The sequence below is a fragment of the Jaculus jaculus genome, chromosome 2 (genome assembly GCF_020740685.1).
Source record: "Jaculus jaculus isolate mJacJac1 chromosome 2, mJacJac1.mat.Y.cur, whole genome shotgun sequence".
NCBI classification, from domain to species: domain Eukaryota; kingdom Metazoa; phylum Chordata; class Mammalia; order Rodentia; family Dipodidae; genus Jaculus; species Jaculus jaculus.
Window position 1 is genome coordinate 123,678,692 of NC_059103.1, and position 19,168 is coordinate 123,697,859.

Here is a 19,168-nt window from a genome sequence, read left to right on the forward strand (position 1 = left end):
ATCTTTTCTTGCTATGCCCCAGTTCCTCCCTTTTAGAATATATGAATATATATTCATATATTCATTATATATATATTCATATATATATTCATGTATTCATCTATTATTGCAAGTGGTGGGGCATGTGCATGTCACAGAGCACCTGTGGAGGTCAGGGGGAAGCTCTAGGTATCAATGCTCCTCTTCCATCCTCTTTTGAGAAAGGGTTCCTTGCTGCTGTAAATGAACACTGGCTTCAGTTCTGCATACAACACTTTGCATCTGGCTTTCTGTGAGCTCTGGAGAGGACTGAACTCTGGCCAGCAGGCTTGGAAAGCAAGCATCTTTAACCACTGAGCCTTCTCTGCAGCTCCATAATTTGTTTCGTTCCCCCCCAATTTTACAGTGTCATGTTTAAGAGATTGCCTTGAGTCTCTGAAGAAACATTTGACACTTTTTAAATTAATTTTATTTTTATTTATTTATTTGAGAGCAATGACAGACAGAGAGAGACAGAGAGAGCGAGCGAGAATGGGCGTACCAGGGCCTCCAGCCACTGCAAATGAACTCCAGACGCGTGAGCTCCCTTGTGCATCTGGCTAACGTGGGTCCTGGCGAATCAAGCCTCGAACTGGGGTCCTTAGGCTTCACAGGCAAGTGCTTAACTGCTAAGCCATCTCTCCAGCCCACATTTGACTTTTGAATGCTGTTGGTGCTACTAAATACTATGGGGAACTTTAGTGTTGGGTGGAGGTCATTTTAAATTTATTTATGTGTAGGGCTGGAGAAATGGCTTAGCGGTTAAGCGCTTGCCTATGAAGCCTAAGGATACCAGTTCAAGGCTCGATTCCCCATGTTAGCCAGATGCACAAGGGGCGCACGCGTCTGGAGTTCGTTTGCAGTGGCTGGAGGCCCTGGCACGCCCATTCCTCTCTCTCTCTCAATCTCCCTGTCTGTTGCTCTCAAATAAATAAAAAACAAATTAAAAATTTATGTGTACATGTGGGTGGGGGTGGGGTATACCAGGGCACCACTGTAAACAAATTTCAGACACCTGTACTACTTTTTGTGTCTGGCTTACATGGGTTCTTGGGAATTGAACCCAGGCCAGCAGGCTTTGCAAGCAACTTTAACCACTGAATAAGTTTTGCAGGCCCCCTGAATGCATTTTGCACCATGAGATGATCATGAGCCTATGTGGTCCAGGGGCAGAATATCATGATTTGAATATAAAATGTCCCTCATAGGCTCATGTGTTTAAAATTTGTCCCCCATGTGTTCTACTATTTGGGAAGGTTGTGAAACCTTTAGGAGGGTCACTGGGGGGTAGGCCTTGAGGTTTTGTAGCCATGCTATACTTCTTACCATTTCTTCTTTGCTTCTTGGCTGAAATGTGGCCAGCTAGCCTGTCATACATTCCCTGCCATCATAGAACAATATCCCCCTGAAACATAAACTGAATTAAACCCTTTCCTTCTGTAAGTTGCTTCTCATCCACTATGTGTTCACAACCATGAGAAAGTAACTAATAGAGGTAAGACCGGTAGAACAATCTAGTATAGTCTATAGAAAGGAATCTTCACATACACACCATTTATTGGCCTGTTTCTGCATATACACACCACTAATGGCTTGTTTGCTCTAACCTCCAAGCTGGTGGCACCTGGAGGGATACATAGAAACGCATGATCACCAAGGCAATATGAGAAGTACTGAAATCTAGATGCTTAGAAAGGTGACAATGAAGAAGGCACAGATCTCACAAATTACTGGAACAATCTTGAACGCAATGATTAAATATCTTTGCCTTACTCTATAAAATACCCAGTTTTAGATGACATGTTAGGTAGTATTGCAGTTACTTTTGATTTACTGGGGCAAAACACCTGAGCAAAAGAAGCTGATGGGATAAAAGCATTTATTTCAGCTTATAGTTTTGAGGGGAATTTCAGCATGACAGGGAAAGGTCGAAAGAGCAGAGGCGGGTCATCATTTCGTGCTGAAGCAGCTGGCAGAAAGCAGCACAAGAATGAGCTGAACTAACACTGGCAAACTAGAGAGTAATAAACCTCCAGGTCTGCGCCCAGTGACATATCTCCTCCAACAAGGATCCACTTGCCAAATTGTCACCAACTGGGCACCAGCATTCAAAACACACGAGTTAATGAGAGATGTCTGATTCAAACCACAGCAAGTGGATTGTTAGGGTATTAACTTGCCATTTTCTTTTTCTTTTTTTAAGTATTTATTTGAAAGAGAAGGAGGGAGGGAGGGAGAGAGGCGCCATGCCAGGGCCTTTGGCCACTGCAAACAAACTCTAGGCGTGTGTAACCCCTTGTGCATCTGGCTTATAGGGTCCTGGGGAATTGAACTAGGGTCCTTAGGCTTCCCAGGCAAATGACTTAACTGGTAAGCCATCTCTCAAGCCCTTAACTTGCCATTTTCTCAGACTGTTGCCTATCTGAACAAAGCACAATATAAGGATTGTATCTTTCTTTATCTTCTGTATCTACTCATCAACATTTGTGGTGATGGACAATATGAGTTCTGGTATCCTCCTTGTAAAAATGGATAATCAAAATCATGTGGTGTTATTCTGTTATTTTCAGTTCCTCATTCCCATTCACTTTGAGTCTTTTTTAAAATAATAAGCTAAATGGACCATTTCATTACTTAATCTTACTTTTGGGTACAGAAAAAATGTGCTTATCTCTATAGAATGAGGTACCATTTGTAATTACATGTTGCAATTTTCTTCCTAATGGAATGAAAACTCTAATAATCACATGGACACTATTGAATTAAAAATCATCAAGGAAACTTTTCTGGTTGTTCACCTCTCCTGCCTCTCCTGAACTTCCAGGTCCCTGCTCTGGTAAGCCTCCCTTGTCTCAGCCCTACTGGGGAGACCCCTATTCCCAAGTGGGCTCCCTTCCCCTTCCTGCTTTACATATGGTAGGAGTTCTCTGTAATTGTTTCTTTTTCAATCTCTCAATCTAATTAAGTCTAAGTCTTAAAAACAATCATCTAGGGCTGGAGAGATGGCTTAGCGGTTAAGCGCTTGCCTGTGAAGCCTAAGGACCCCAGTTCGAGGCTCGGTTCCCCAGGTCCCACGTTAGCCAGATGCACAAGGGGGCGCACGCGTCTGGAGTTCGTTTGCAGAGGCTGGAAGCCCTGGCGCGCCCATTCTCTCTCTCCCTCTATCTGTCTTTCTCTCTGTGTCTGTTGCTCTCAAATAAAAAAAAAAAAAACAAAAAAAAACAATCATCTAGTGCAGCTAGCTCTCACCTCCAGGTGAGGGCCCCTCTCCTGGCATAGGCAAGTACATGGGCACTGCAAGGATACATAACCCCTTGTGTGTACAAAACACACACACACACGATCAGTAAGGGCAGAAACTAGCTTCCATTTTTTACATATTCTATTTCTTTTTTACTCCTAATTAAGTCTGGACCTTACACATATATCATTTTTCAGAGCTCATCTAGGTATAGTTTTTCTAGTTTGGCTAATTATTCTATAAGAGCCTACATTAAAAAAAAAAAACAAAAAACTCTTGATGGACATGGTGGCACATGCCTTTAAAATCCAGTACTCAGGAGGCTGAGGTATGAGGACTGCTGTGAGTTTGAAGCTAGCCTGAGACTACATTGTGAATTTCAGATCAGCCTGGGCTAGAGCAAGACCCTACCTGGGAAATTTTTCTAAAAACCTACTTTTAACAGATACTTGATTTTGGAAACTCCTACTGTATTTCAAACAACTTTGGGAGCAAATTACAGATGAATTCTCTTCATATCTAAAAGCTCAGTTATTCATACTATTTAAATGAATGAACACAAATGTTTTACACTTTTTTTGGGGGGGGGGAGTTCAAGGTAGGGTCTCACTTCAGCTCAGGCTGACCTGGAATTCACTATGTAGTCTCAGGGTGGCCTTGAACTCATGGTGATCTTCCTACCTCTGCCTCCCAAGTGCTGGGATTAAAGGCATATGCCACCACACTCGGTGCTTGAACACAACTGTTTTATACATACAGTTAAATATAGAACCACTGAAAATGGTCTCATATTTACTATTTGTGATTGTTAGTTAAGAGCCAGTGGGAGCATTTGTCCTACAAGTCAGTGAAATGGCAAGAACATTCAAAAGGAAGACTTTTCTATAGTTCATTCACGTAAGTGTATTTTATTTTAACTCATAGATTTTGGAGTTACTAATGCCTTTTTTTTTGGTTTTTCAAGGTAGGGTCTCATCCTGGCCCAGGCTGACCTGGAATTCACTATGTAATCTCAGGGTGGCCTCGAACTCATGGTGATCCTCCTATCTCTGCCTCCTGAGTACTGGGATTAAAGATGTGCACCACCATGCCCGGCACTAATTTGTATTTTTGTGAGACAGGCACACAATTTTGTATTATAAAAATACAAGTTCTAGGCAGGGTATGGTGGTGCATGTCTTTAATCCCAACAACTCAGAAGGCAGAGGTAGGAGGATCACTGTGAGTTTGAGGTCAGCAGGGCTAGAGTGAGACTCTAAGCAAAAAAAAAAAAAAAAAAAAAAAAAAAGCCAAAAACAAAAACAAAAAACAAAACAAACAAACAAAAAAAAAAACACCCTCACAAGTTCTAGCCGAGAGTGAAGCACTCAGGAGGCAAAGGTAGAAAGGATTGCTGTGAGTTCCAGGTCAGCCTAGGATAGAGTGAGAGAACAAAACAAAACAATACGGAAGGAGAAAGAGTTAGCAAACAGACCCTGGGGGTCTTCAGAGGATTTGCCTGAAGATTGCAGACTTGCAGACGAACTCCCGCCACAGTCTGCCCAGAAATAACCAGCTGCACCCCCCCCCCCCATTTCAGGCCACAAGAAGCCACTTGCTGCTGACTTGCCACATTGGGTAACTAAAATAACTCCAGACAGCTTGCAGTTCAGACAGCTTGAAGCTACCACGTCCCTCTTCCTCATTTTGCAGCTAGAACATCCCTACTCTCAATCCCAAGGCTAAGAAAACCTCCGAACGCATGCCACCCAATGTGCTCTTCAGGGTCACAGGGCTGTTGGAACCTGAGGCGTCAACCTCTCCGGCCCTCCACTCTAAAGAAAGCTTTCCTATCAGTCTCTTCCTTCCAAACTCGCCTCCAGACTTTCCCCTTACAGTAAATCTAAGTTCGTTAGGCTTGAATCATGGATGTACTTTGTCTAGAGACCTTGTTCACTCTGACCGACGTAGCCAAACTTTCTTACCTTCTCTGGTAAAATGTGTTAACATCTACGTCGTGGTAATTTAACAGTTTTTGGCACACACCAGACGCACAGTGTAGTCGTCATCACTCATTGTATGTACAGGCAGTAACCCAGTGATTCTCCGAAAGTAATACATATGGAAAGCCAAATTCCAGGGTAAAGGGAGATGGAGAGAGGCGAAAAGAGAGTAACCTGTTATAATTAATATAAAAATTAAAAAAAAAAAGGAAGGCCAGGCACTGGCTCAAATCAGGTCCTCTATATGTGATGTACCATGTAGAGCGTTTCCAGTGCGTTTCAGGACGTAAGAGAAGGTTTTTCGTTTAGAATATCGAGTCCAGCCTGATGACAAAGCACGCACACGCCACTGTGTATGTGGGGGAAACTGCAAGGAAAACCTCGTCAGAATCCCACAAAAACGTGCACACTCCGAAGCCCCTAGGTATTGGAGGTTCCGGGTGCGGCTGCTGCGCGACAAGCGTCGCCACGCCGTAAAGCGAAGCTACGCCGTAAAGCGAAGCCGCCGATCCCATGCAGCTTCCGGTGGGCTCCGAGCGCCCTTGAAGTGCCGCTATCCGGTCATGGCTGGCGGCGCGCACCGCGGGGTCTTCGGCTCTCTAAACCTGCTCCATTCTTTGCCGCGAGTGAACCTAGCCAACTTGAAGCCCAATCCGGGCTCCAGGAAGCCGGTAAGCGGGTGGCGGTGGTGTGGGCGCGTTGGCACCGGGCGACGGCCGCGGCCTTCCACGCCTGTCACCGGGTTAAGCTGCTTTTCCGGCCGGTGCGGAGCCGAGCCCTCGCCCCACTCCACTGCCCGCGGCGGTTTCCGCGAGGGCTGCAGTATCCAGGAAGGATTAGACGGACAGCACAAAGGTGTAAATTGGATACGCAGAGTCACGGGAACTACACGATGAACTTAAGATGAAGTGCTTTTCTACAAAGTGCCTTTACAGTCATAAAGATCTGGTGTTTCAAGCACAACCCAGCAATACAGCTAGAAAAGCTGTCTGCGTACTGTACTTCTAACCGTTCATTGCGTTCGGGAAGCGATAGGAAGTAAATTAAGGAAAAGATTTTCTTTTTTTAAAAAAAAGTTTCAGTAGTGCATGTGACATGATTGCATAATTACAGTTAATTCAAATAAAATATTTGTAGTTGTTTTGAATATTGCTAAGCTTTTCTGTGGATGCTTGATTCTAGAATGTTTTTTTTCTTCCATTCTAGCTTTTTTTTTTTTAAAAAAAATATTTATTTGCAAGGAGAGAGAGAGAGAGAAGGAGAAAGAGAGAACGGCCATGCCAGGGCCTTTAGCCACTGCAAACAAACTTGGATGCATGTGCCACTGCGAGTATCTGGCTTCACATGGGTACTGGGGAATCCAGTCTGGGTCATTAAGCTTTGCAGACAAGTGCCTGAATCGCTGAGTCATTTCTCCTGCTCGGTTTTGAAGGCACCCCAGGAGGGGGACCCCACGCTCTGCCCGGGTATGGCGACACCCCAAATCACTCACGAGAAGTGGTCTTGATGCAAACTGCAAGAGGATTTTATTCCAAGCGCGCTGGGGCCCACAGTCGTACACCGCACAGGGGTAGAGGACTGCAGAGCCCCGAATGCAGGAACGGGACAGTTTTTATAGGGTTTCTAACAAAGCCTGTGCATTAGACCAATCATTTTTTTTTAATATCAGGAGCCCTGGGGTGCGAGCCAGTCAGTTTGTGCCACCCCATAGTTTCTAAGCCAATTAGTTTGTTTATGCCCCTCGTGGACCAATCATTCTCTTATGGCCTTGGTGGTCAGCATTTGCGCAGGTCCTTGGGTGGGAGTAGCAGAGTGTGGTATCAATCTCCTATGACCTTGGAGGTCTTGAGGCAGGCTGCTACAGCTTATGGTGCGAGCTACTAAGGCTTACAGTGTGGGCTATTAAGGCTTATGGTGAAGGCTATTTACAGAAACCAAGTAAGTGGTTCACTTCATTACTCATTTCCCATCCTTGAGGGCTATCTCATGCCCTTTTTACCTAGTTTTATATTAGGAGTGGGCTCTGATATAATGAGAAGAGGGATTCTTTACTTGCTTCCAACAGAGAGTAAAGCCTGGAGTTTGAGGTATGCAGGGGCCCACTTAAGCTCCCTTTGGAGCATGATAGTATTTCTGGGCTTCTGAATTCTTGGGCCTTTCAGTTTAAGCTTGTATATTGGCACGTGGGGTTGAACTTAGGTCCTTGTTCTTGCAAGTAAGTGCTCTACCAGGGAGCTCTATCCCCAATCTGTTTTTTAAAAAATTTATGCTGAGGCATAGTCTCATTAAGTTGCCATCACTGGCTTTGGATTTGGTAGTGCAGCCCTGCCGCGACCTCCCAAGTACCTGGCACTACTTGTCTGTGTACTAGCCTCTTAATGGAACTCTTTGTTTGCATCCCACCCCATCCTTGGAAGATTGCCTTTCAAATAGATCTTGTGTTTTGCTTACCAGAATTAGTTACATCCTCAGAGACAAAGATGCAAGGAGTGTGTGGATACTGACTGATGAGAGCACTTGCTACACAGTACCCTTAACTTGTCGTGGTGGGATGAATAAATGGCATAACAACAACAACCACACTTCCAAACATTCTGAAATTCCCTTTTTTCCTTGTAGGATAGACGTCCACGAGGTCAGAGGCGGGGTAGAAAATGTGGTAGAGGCCATAAAGGAGAAAGGCAGAGAGGAACTCGGCCCCGCCTGGGCTTTGAAGGAGGCCAGACTCCGTTTTACCTTCGAATCCCAAAATATGGGTTCAATGAAGGACATAGGTAAGGTACTTTCTCCCTCCCTCCTCCCCCCTCATTATATATGGTGTGTGTGTTTATATGCATATATGTATATTTTGCACGTATGGATGAATGGCCCAGTGTAATCACCTAGTACATGAGAACTACCACTCTTTATGCTCCATTACTGTATAAGTCAGATAGTGGGTGACATTTCCCATAAGTCTGTTTGTGTGCATGAGTGACATAAAGGCTTAGGCAATTTTTTTTTTTAGTGCAACAAAGGAAGTTTTTATTATATTCAGAAGAATTTTATTGTTATGTCACCTAAAATGATGGAGGAAGGGGCTGGAAAGATGGCTTACTAGTTAAAGGGACTTGCTTGCAAAGCCTGCCAGCCTGGGTTTGATTCTCCTATACCCGCATAAAGCCAGATGCACAAAGTGGCACATGCATCTGGCTAGAGGCCCTGGTGTGCCCATTCACTTTCTCCTCTTGCAGTACACACACGCACACACACACATACACACACACAAACTTAAATGACGGAGGAAGTCAGGTGTGATGGCACATGCCTTTAATCTCAGCATTCAAGAGGCAGAGGTAGGAGAGTATTCATGAATTTGAGGCCACCCTGAGACTATATAATGAATTCCAGGTCAACCTAGGCTAGAGTGAGACCCTATCTTGAAAAAAAAATGGAGAAGCTGGGAGTGGTGGCGCATGCCTTTAATCCCAGCACTCGGGAGGCAGAGGTAGGAGAATTGCCGTGAGTTCGAGGCCATCCTGAAACTCCATAGTGAATTCCAGGTCAGCCTGGGCTACAGTGAGACCCTACCTCAAAAAACCAGAAAAAAAAAAAAAAAAAAGAAAGAAAGAAAAGAAAAAAAAATGGAGGAAAACTCAGCACAAAGTTTTGCGGTGGTTTGAATAAATTACAGGTAGAGGGCTGGAGAGATGGCTTAGTGGTTAAGCACTCGCCTGTGAAGCCTATGGGCCCCGGTTCAAGGCTCGGTTCCCCAGGTCCCACGTTAGCCAGATGTACAAGGGGGCACACTCATCTGGAGTTCGTTTGCAGTGGCTGGAAGCCCTGGCGTGCCCATTCTCTCTCTCTCCTCCTCTGTCTTTCTCTCTGTGTCTGTCGCTTTCAAATAAATAAATTAAAAAAAAATTACAGGAAGATAAGTGTGCATGTTCTGGTTGGGGAGATCGCTCAGTGGTAGAAGGCATTTTCTTGCAAAGCCTGTTGGCTTGGGTTAGCCCAGGTTTGATTTCCTAGTACCCACATAGAGCCGATACACAAAGTGACACATGCATCCGGAGTTTGTTTGCAGTGGCTAGAGGCCCTGGTGTGCTCAATCATTTTCTCTGCTCGCAGTACATAAGAACACACACACACATTTTTTAATTTCTTTGTTTGCTAGCAGAGAAAGGTAGGTAGAAGAGAGACAGAATGAATGGGTGCACTAGGGCCTTTAGCCACCGCAAGCAAACTCCAGACACGTGCCACCCTGTGCATCTGGCAGTGGGGAATCAAACCCAAGTGGTTAGGCTTTGCAGGCAAGTGCCTTAACCATTAAACCATCTCTCCAGCCATAATAAGAATATTTTAAGGCAGGTGTGGCGGCATGTACATTTAGTTCTAGCACTTGGAGGTAGAGGTAGGAGGTTCACTGTGAGTTTAAAGCCAGCCTGTACTACAGAGTGAGTTCCAGGTCAGCCTTGGCTATAGTGAGACCCTTCTTCAAAAACAAAATAAAACAAGGTATTTTTAAAATTTTGTGTTGTCATTTTAAAAATTTATTTTTTGTGGGGGGGGGAGTTTGAAGCTGAACTGGAATTCACTCTGGAGCCTCAGGGTGGCCTCAAACTCACGGCAATCCTCCTACCTCTGCCTCCCAAGTTCTGGGATTAAAGGCGTGTGCCACTACGCCTGGCTTCTCAATTTATTTTTGTTTTATTTTTATTAATTTATTTGAAAGCAACAGAGAAAGAGAGAGGGAATGAGAGAGAATGGATTCATCAGGGCCTCCAGCCACTGCAAACAAACTCTAGATGCATGTTTCACCTTGTGCATCTGGCTTATGTAGGTCCTGGGGAATCAAGCCTTGAACGGGTGTCCTTAGGCTTCACAGGCAAGCACTTAACTGTTAAGCCATCTCTCCAGCCCAAATTTTGTGTTTTCTAACTGTAGCATTTTTGTTTCATAGCTTCAGGCGCCAGTATCAGCCTTTGAGTCTCAAGAGACTGCAATATCTCATTGATTTAGGTCGAATTGATCCAAGTCAACCTATTGATCTAACCCAGCTTGTCAGTGGGAGAGGAGTGACCATCCAGCCACTTAAAAGGGACTATGGGGTCCAATTGGTTGAAGAGGTAAGTCTGGATTAGTTGTTTTTGTATTATGTAGATATTTTTCTCTATGTAGTAGTCTCCTCTTATCTGTGGGGGTATGGTCCAAGTGGATAACTGAAACTAGCTATCACCAAACCCCATGTGACTATGTTTTTATTTATTTTAAAATTTTATTTATTTGCATCAGAGAGAGAGAATATGAATGAATAAATGAATGAATGAGAATGGGTGTGGGCATGCCAGGGCCTCTAGCCATTGCAAACGAATGTGCCACTTTGTACATCTGGCTTTACATGGGTACTGGGGAAACAAACCCAGGTTGTTAGGCTTTGCACACAAGCACCCTGCTGAGCCATCTCTCCAGCCTCCTTGTTTTGTTTTTTAGGTAGGGTATCGCTGTAGCCCAGGCTGACCTGGAGTTCACTATGTAGTCTCAGGCTGGCCTTGACCTCACAGAGAAAGAGGGAGGAGGGGAAGAGGAAGGGAAGAAAAAAGAAAAGAAAAAGAGTGGTGCACCTGGGCCTTTAGCTGCACGTGCCGCCTTGTGCATCTGGCCTTGAATAGAGCTCAGGTCATCAGACTTGCGGGCAAACATCTAAACCACTGAACCATTCTCTGCAGCCTATTACTGCTTTTTGTTTACAAACATATGATAAAGATTAATTTAGAAATTAGGCATAGTGGAGGGTATATCAATTACTTGCTGCAGACCTTAGCAACCTTAGTATATGATTTTTTTCCTTCCCTTATTTGGTGAACTTTCACCCTTCCACTTCAGGGAAGCACTCCATGGATGTTCTTTGTTCTATCTAAATTGTCAGCGTCAGTACTCTTGCATATTGGTGCCATTCTTAAGTAGAACACAGTATCATGATACTATAGCAGACTAATGGGTAGGGAGCATATGTGCTATGAATGTGGTGGAGAAACACATCGTTTGTGCTCTAGGAAGGATAGAGTGAGGCAGCATGTTGTTTCATCATGCTACTCAGCACACAATTTAAAACTTTATGGCTGGGGATTGATCTCAGTGGTAGAGTACTTTTCTTGCATGCAAAAGACCTAGGTTCTCTCCACAGCACTGCAAAAGAAGAATTATGAATTGTTTATTTTTGGAATTTTCCATTTGGTATTTTTGGACCATAGCTGATCTTGGGCAACTCAAATTGTGGAAAACATATTTGAGGACAAAGGGTGACTGACTACCGTGGACAGTATGAGCTGTTCTTAAGCATTCAGGTATCCAGCCTACAACCCAGGATCACTGTGAAGGCAGCCTAACATTAAATCCTAAATTGAAAACATCATGAGATTTTTAAATGTTTTTAGTGTTTTTGTTTTTGTTTTTAAAGGTAAGGTCTCCCTTTTGCTCAGGCTGACCTGAAATACACTGTGTAGTCTCAGATTGTCCTTGAACTCACAGCAGTCCTACCCTGACCTCCTAAATGCTGGGATTAAAGGTTTGTGCTACTACGGCTAGCCTTTTTTTTTTTTAAACAACTTGATTGTGTGTTTTTGAGTGTATTTTTGGTAGACAACAGTGTCTTGGGCTGGAGAGATGGCTTAGCGGTTAAGCGCTTGTCTGTGAAGCCTAAGGACCCTGGTTCGAGGCTCGGTTCCCCAGGTCCCACGTTAGCCAGATACACAAGGGGGCGCACGCGTCTGGAGTTCGTTTGCAGAGGCTGGAAGCCCTGGCGCGCCCATTCTCTCTCTCCCTCTATCTATCTTTCTCTCTGTGTCTGTCGCTCTCAAAAACAAAACAAAACAAAACAAAAACAAAAACCAGTGTCTTGCTGCAGTGTCAAAAGGTGCCTGCAAGTCACGATTCTTACCCCTGCTATGATTTTTGAAAGCTGATGTGGCCTGGGTTTATTCTCTGGTCCTAGGAATTTGCTTTTGTGAAGCTTGCTCCCTCATTTCTCTGGTTCTTGTTTGGCAACATATCAGGAAGGTCTTTTTTTTTTTGGAAGACCTTCCTCAGCTGGGTGTGGTGGCGCATGCCTTCAATCCCAGCACTCAGGAGGCAGAGGTAGGAAGAATGCTGTGAGTTCGAGGCATCCCTGAGACTACAGAGTGAATTCCAGGTCAGCCTGGACTAGATCGAGATCCTACCTCGAAAAACCAAAAAAAAATTTTTTTCATTTATTTGAGAGAGAGGGAGGGGGAGAGAGGAAGAGGAAGACTTACTCAGCATGTACAGGGCCCTGGACTTCATCCTCAGCATTGGGAAAAGAATCCTAACTCAAAGGCTATGACTAGATTTTCTGGATCAGAATCCTGGTATTGTGATTTTGGAGGAATTATTCAGCCACCGTGCTTCACTGTCCCTTATCTATCAGAATGGTTTAACAATAATCCTGTTACAGGATTACTATGAGAATTAAACATTTGCTGGTGATGAAGTACAGAAGATGGAAATAAGGTGGCCATTTGTACATGTAGTATTTGAGATTCAGTTAACCAGAAACTGTAGAAAAATTTTGATAAGACCCCAAAACAGAGATAACTAGAAATAGATTTATAGGGACTGAGATAACTAGAAATAGATTTATAGGGACTTGCAAGAGGAAAGCATATTTTAAAAAGGAAACATTCTTTCTTTACTTATTTTTTTGGTTTTTCTAGGTAGGGTCTCACTCTAGCTCAGGCTGACCTGGAATTCACTATGTAGTCTCAGGGTGTCCTCGAACTCACGGTGATCCTCCTACCTGTGCCTCCTGATTGATGGAATTAACGGTGTGTGCTATCACACCAGGCTAATTTACTTTTTATTTTAAAAAAATGTATATTCTATTTATTTATTTGAGAGAAAGAGGTAGAAAGAGAGAATGGGTGTTCCTTCAGCCACTGCAAGTGAACTCCAGATGAGTGTGCCACCTTATGCATCTGGCTTATGTTGGTCCTGGGGAATCGAACTGGGGTCCTTTGGCTTTGCAAGCAAAGGCTTTGACCACTAAGCCATCTTTTCCAGCCCTCTTAATTTACTTTTATCCGAGCTATCTATTAACAGCTTTCATTTTGACCAATGACAGGGTGCTGATACTTTCCAGGCGAAAATTAATATTGAAGTGCAGTTGGCTTCGGAACTAGCCATTGCAGCAATTGAAAAAAATGGTGGTGTTGTTACTACTGCCTTTTATGACCCAAGGAGTCTGGGTAAGTTTGTGTTGAGTGGCCATTTTCATTCCTTTCCCTTTCCCCTCTCCCCTCTTCCTCTCCCTTTCCTTGCCTTTCTTAAGTCCTAAGCTTCAATATTATTTATTTGAGAGAGATACACATTAAGAGTGTGTGAGGGCCTCCTGCCACTGCAAGTGAACACCAGACTCATGTGCCAGTTTACATGGGTACGGGGGAATTGAACCTGTGCTGGCAGGCTTTGTAAACAAGTGCCTTTAACTGCTGAGACATATGCCCAGCTTCCCCCATTCCACTTTTTAAAATATATTACCTGCTTATCAGAGAGGGTTGGGGGGGTGATAGTGAATGAATGGTCACACCAGGGCCTCTTGCTGCTGCAAACAAATTCCAGACATGTGTGCTACTTTGTGCATCTGGCTTTACATGGGTACTGGGGAATTGAACCTGGGCTGGCCAGCTTTGCAAGCAAGTGCCTTAACAGCTTAGCCATCTTCCTAGGCCCTGTCTGATTATTTTCTTCTTTCCCTCTCTGGTTAATAGTGCCTACTATTTATTTCTTTGCATGTGCACATGTAGTACGTGGTGTGTGTGTGGAGGTAAGTGCCCTGTGCATGTTGGTGGAGGCAAGGAGAGAATATTGGATGTTTCTCTCTTATTCTCATTTTGTGTATTTTCTTGAGATGGAGTCTCTGGACCCTGAGCACCATTGTTTGTGAGCCCTAGTAATTCTCTGGTCTTTGTTCCCCATAGGATTGGGGTTATAGGCATGCAACTGGGGTTATAATCATACGTTGACATACCTAAATGGGTGTGGGAGAATTGAACTTCTGGTGAATCAGGCCCTTCATGCTTGTGAGAGTCTAGCACTTTTACCCACTAAGCCATCTTGGTAGCCTGCTGCCTGTGGTTATTGTTTGTTTGTTGTATGTTCACTAGCTTTGTTTTACTGCTTCTGTGATGTTCAGGCCTTGACCTTGAACTTGTGCAAAGAGTTCAGTCATTTCTTCTGTTGCTGCTGCTTGCTTTTTAAGTTCTCGTGTTTGTTGTGGAGGTAGCATATTACTCATGCTTTCTTAGGCTACATGTTCAGGAACTTGCACTTCTTGCCCTTGGTGAGGTCTTCTGAATGTGGTTAGTGATGGTGGGAACATGGGCAGTGGATTTGGGGATGATGCAAAGCTTGGATGCAAACCTTGGTAGCTGGTCTATATGCATCATACAGATTATCATGTTACAAAGAGTAAAGCACGTATCTGACAGATACTCCAAAGGGTGAAAAGTCACTCAGCCTTTCACCTGAACTGCATTCCCATCTGCTTGCCTGGCATTTCCCTTTGAAGGTCTATTGAGTATCTCATTTCATTTTTCTTTTACCTCAGCCTATTATTCCTATAATTTCCCCCAAGAAAATGACAGTCTCATCTTTATACTTTTTTAGCCCAACGTTGAGAGTCCTGGACTGTCCTCTTTTACCTTCATAAACATTAGGAATTCTGTCTTTAAAGTGGGTTCACAATCCAGCCATTTCTTTGCCCACCCCCTGTCCTGTTGCTAAGGTGACTTTCTTTTTTATTTATTTTTTAAAGGTGACTTTCTAATGAGCTTCTCCCTTAGTACTGAATGGCTGTGGGCATTCTTCTCTCAGGTCTATGCTTGTTAGGAAGATCCTGCCTGCCTGTACTACGGAAAAGAGCATTCACTTGTAAATATACACAATCATGTATACACCCACTTAGGCACATGCATGTTTGCACGCACGCGCGCGCACACACATACACACACAAACATATTGTCCCTCTTGCCTGTGTTGGGTTTTCCCTTGTCTGTTATCACAAGCTAACAAGCATAATTTCAGTTCCCTTTCCCCTTCATTTTGTCTTTTGTCTCATAATAGGGACCTGCTGTGTCCTTTCAGCATATAGAATGGTGTCTGATGTCTGAAAATTCGTTTATTTATTGAGAGAGAACGAAAATGGGTGCTCTAGAGCTTCAAGCCCCTGCAACTGAACTCCAGAGGCATGTCCTACCATGTGCATCTCGCTTACATGGGTCCTGGGGAATCAAACTTGGGTATTTAGGCTTTGCAGGTGTTGCAGTCAGGTTCTCATTGCTGGTAGAAATCACCCAACCAAGAGCAGCTTTGGGAAAAAAGGGTTTATTTTGGCTTATAGGCTTGAGGGGGCACTCCATGATGGCAGGGAAAACGATAGCATGAGCAGAGAGTGACATCACCCCCTGGCCAACATCAGGTGGACAGTAGCAATAGGAGAGTGTGTCAAACACTGGCAAGGGGACACTGGCTATAATACCCATAAGCCCACCCCCAACAATACACTGCCTCCAGCAGGTGTTAATTCCCAAATCTCCATCAGCTGGGAACCTAGTATTCAGAACACCTAAGTTTATGGGGGACACCTGAATCAAACCCCCACAGCAGGCAAGCACCTTAACTGCTAAGCCATCTCTACAGCCCATGATTTTTTTTTTTAAGTTTTATTTATTTGAGACAGACAGAGAGAGAAAGAGAGACAGACACACACACACACACACCATGGGCATGTCAGGGCTTCCTGCCCCTGCAAACAAACTCCACACAAATGCTCCACTTTGTGCATCTGGTTTTACCTGGGTACTGGGAAATCAAACCTGGGATATCAGGTTTTGCAAGCAAGAACCTTTAACTACTGAGCCATCTCTCCAGCCCCTTGTTGTTCCCTATGTAGGCTGTCCCAGAACGTGCTGTATAGCTCAAGCTGGCCTGTACTTTTAATGAGAAAACTCCTATCAGTGAATAAGTCCACATTTATTCTGTACTTCAGTACCAATAGTTACCAGAACCATTACAACTTTGGAGGCTGTATGTAGTATGCTGTAGACCTTAACTGAATTAGGAATTAGGGTACATGCAGTTTACCTGGTGCCTATGGAAAAATAATCACAAGTGTGCTTAGCAATGTGACCAGACTTCTCAGACTTGGTACTGTCTATGTCTTTCTGTTTGCTCTAATTTTCTTAAAGAATCTTTTTCTCATCTATAAAGTGTTACATAGGGCTGGAGAGATGGCTCAGCAATTAAAGCACTTGCTTTCAGAGCCCAAGGACCTGAGTTCAGTTCCCCAGTACCCATGTGGAGCCAGGTGCCCAAAGTAGCACATGCATCTGGAGTCCGTTTGCAGGAGCTAGAGGTCCTAGCATGCCCTTTCTCTCTTTCTCTCTGCTTGCAAATAAATTAAAAAAAAAAATAAAGTGTTTTATAAACCTATCCATTCTCCCTTTCCTTTCTTCCTTCCTCAAATATTAAAACTGATGCACTTGAGTTCAATTGATTCAAATAAATTGTCTGAGCCAGGCATGGTGGCACATGTAGGCAGATTGCGAGTTCAAGGACAGGGCAGCTTGGACTAGAGTGAAACCCATCCTCAAAAAATCAAAATAAGACCAGGCATAATGGCACATGCCTTTAATCCTAGCACTTGGGAGGCAGAGGTAGGAGGACCACTGTGAGTTCCAGGCCAGCCTGAGACTACATAGTGAATTCCATGTCAGCCTGGGCTCGAATGAGACCCTACCTCAAAAAATCAAAAAAAGCCAGGCGTGGTGGTGCATGCCTTTAATGCCAGCACTTGGTTGGCAGAGGTAGGAGGATCACCATTAGTTCAAGGCCATCCTGAGACTACATAGTGAATTCTAGGACAGCCTGGGCTAGAGTGGGGAGGGGAGGGCCTAAGGAGATGGCTCAGCTATTAAAGATGCTTGTTTGCAAATGTGCTTGCCAGAATTCAATTTTCCACCACCTACATAAAGCCAGAAGCAAAGTGGCCCATGTGTCTGTAATCACTAGGCACCTATGAGAATGAGAGGCAAGAGCTGGTAGAATCCAGAAGCTTGTGGGCAGCTAGACTGGCATACATGAAGTAGCAAAGACAAAATGACAGGGGAGATCCTTACTCAAGCAATAATAAAAGGAGAGGAGAAACACCCTGAGGTTGTCTTCAGACCTCCACATGTGTGCTGTGGCATGTATGTGCCCACACATCATACACATTAAAAATTACTGCTATTTGTTTACTTCAGACAGTGCTATTTAAGTTCTCATCTTAAATTTAAAAATAAGGCTGGAGAGAGAGTTCAGTGGTTGAGTGCACTTGCTTACAAAGCCTGGTGGCACAGGTTTGATTCCCCAGTACCCATGTAAAGCCAGATGCACAAAATGATGCCTACCTCTGGAGTTTGTTTGCAGTAGCTAGAGGTTCTGGCATGTCTATTCTCGTTCTCCGTCTTTGTTTGCAAATAAAATATTTTAAAAATAAGTAAAGAGAGATACACAATCATATTTAGAGCCAGTATTTACATCTTTTTGGTTAAATTCTGTTTTAGAAATTCTGTGCAAGCCTATTCCATTTTTCCTGCGTGGGCAACCCATCCCCAAACGCATGCTCCCACCTGAAGCACTGGTGCCGTATTACACTGATGCAAAGAACCGCGGCTACCTGGCGGATCCTGCCAAATTTGCTGAAGCAAGACTTGAACTTGCAAAGAAGTATGGTTATGTTCTCCCTGATATCACTAAAGATGAACTGTTCAAAATGCTCCGCATGCGGAAGGATCCAAGGCAGATCTTCTTTGGTCTTGCTCCAGGATGGATTGTGAATATGGCAGATAAGAAAATTCTAAAACCTACAGATGAGAATCTTCTCCAGTATTACCATTCCTGATGTCCCTTTCAGAAAAGCAGAGTTGTTAAAGGTACCAGAAAAAGAACTGAAACATACAGGCTTCTCATTGCATTTCCCAAATATATATTCTTCTGTTATTTTGATGTTGTCACTGGAATCATCTCATTCATTTTTCACCTGAAATTAAACTGCAGGAAGCAAGAACTGCATAGATCAACAGAAAATGTGTGAATTGTGTCTCAAAAGTTCAAGCTGCTGGTCTATTGAATGTGATTCTAAATGTCTCATCTTTTCCTCTGGGAGTTGGCTTGTTATTGTTGCAAGTGGAAGAAAGAGCAAGCTGAGTGGGGTTGGTCTGCTTAGCTGAGATAATAGCAGGTGCTAATGAGCTGGTGGCTCCTTTATGAGGAAAGCACTTTTCCCACTTAGCCACCCCCCAGCTGCTTGGTGCTTCAGCTGGGATGGAGAGGGTCAGAATAAAGGGTTAAAGTTGGTGAATAGCTTCTCCAGAAGATTGATTGTATCCAAATCTTAAAAGTTTTATTCACATTGTGTGCAGTCAGGTACGTATTGCTGGTAGAAATCACCCAACCAAGAGCAGCTTTTGAGAAAAAGGTTTGTTTTGGCTTATAGGCTCGAGGGGAAGCTCCATCGTGGCAAGGAAAATGACATGAGCACAGGGTGGACATCATCCCGGCTCACATAAGGTGGACAACAGGATCAGGAGAGTCTGTCAAACACTGGCATGGGGAAACTGTCTATAACACCTGTAAGCCCATCCCAACAATGTACTGCCTCCAGGAGGCTTTAATTTTCATCAGCTGGGGAACCTGGCATCTAGACCATCTAAGTTTATGGGGACAGCTGAATCAAACCACCACACCTTGACTGATTACTTTTTTTTTTTTTGAGGCCAGATCTCATTGGCCTTGAACTGATCCCCCATTTCCCAGTTGCTGGGGTTACAGGCATGTGTCACCACACTCAGCTGAATGATTTTAAAAAATTGATCTTAAATGATTCCTA

The 19,168-nt window shown here is 43.9% G+C and overlaps 1 protein-coding gene across 1 annotated transcript; it reads left to right on the forward strand.

Annotated features, from left to right (window-relative positions):
• The first annotated feature begins 5,750 nt into the window (after window positions 1-5,750).
• Window positions 5,751-18,834, forward strand: Mrpl15 (mitochondrial ribosomal protein L15). The gene is made up of 5 exons (XM_004653354.2): window positions 5,751-5,912; window positions 7,861-8,015; window positions 10,184-10,349; window positions 13,361-13,484; window positions 17,844-18,834. Exons 1-5 carry the CDS (start codon window positions 5,805-5,807, stop codon window positions 18,179-18,181), a joined length of 891 nt encoding a protein of 296 aa, XP_004653411.2. The 5' UTR covers window positions 5,751-5,804; the 3' UTR covers window positions 18,182-18,834.
• Window positions 18,835-19,168: the final 334 nt, after the last annotated feature.

Excerpts from the sequence above, each read along its gene's own strand:
- Mrpl15 (XM_004653354.2), top strand. The coding sequence starts at position 5,805 with ATGGCTGGCGGCGCGCACCGCGGGGTCTTCGGCTCTCTAAACCTGCTC. Across the intron at positions 5,913-7,860 it reads ATCCGGGCTCCAGGAAGCCG|GATAGACGTCCACGAGGTCA; the intron begins GTAAGCGGGTGG and ends TTTTCCTTGTAG. Across the intron at positions 13,485-17,843 it reads TTATGACCCAAGGAGTCTGG|AAATTCTGTGCAAGCCTATT; the intron begins GTAAGTTTGTGT and ends ATTCTGTTTTAG.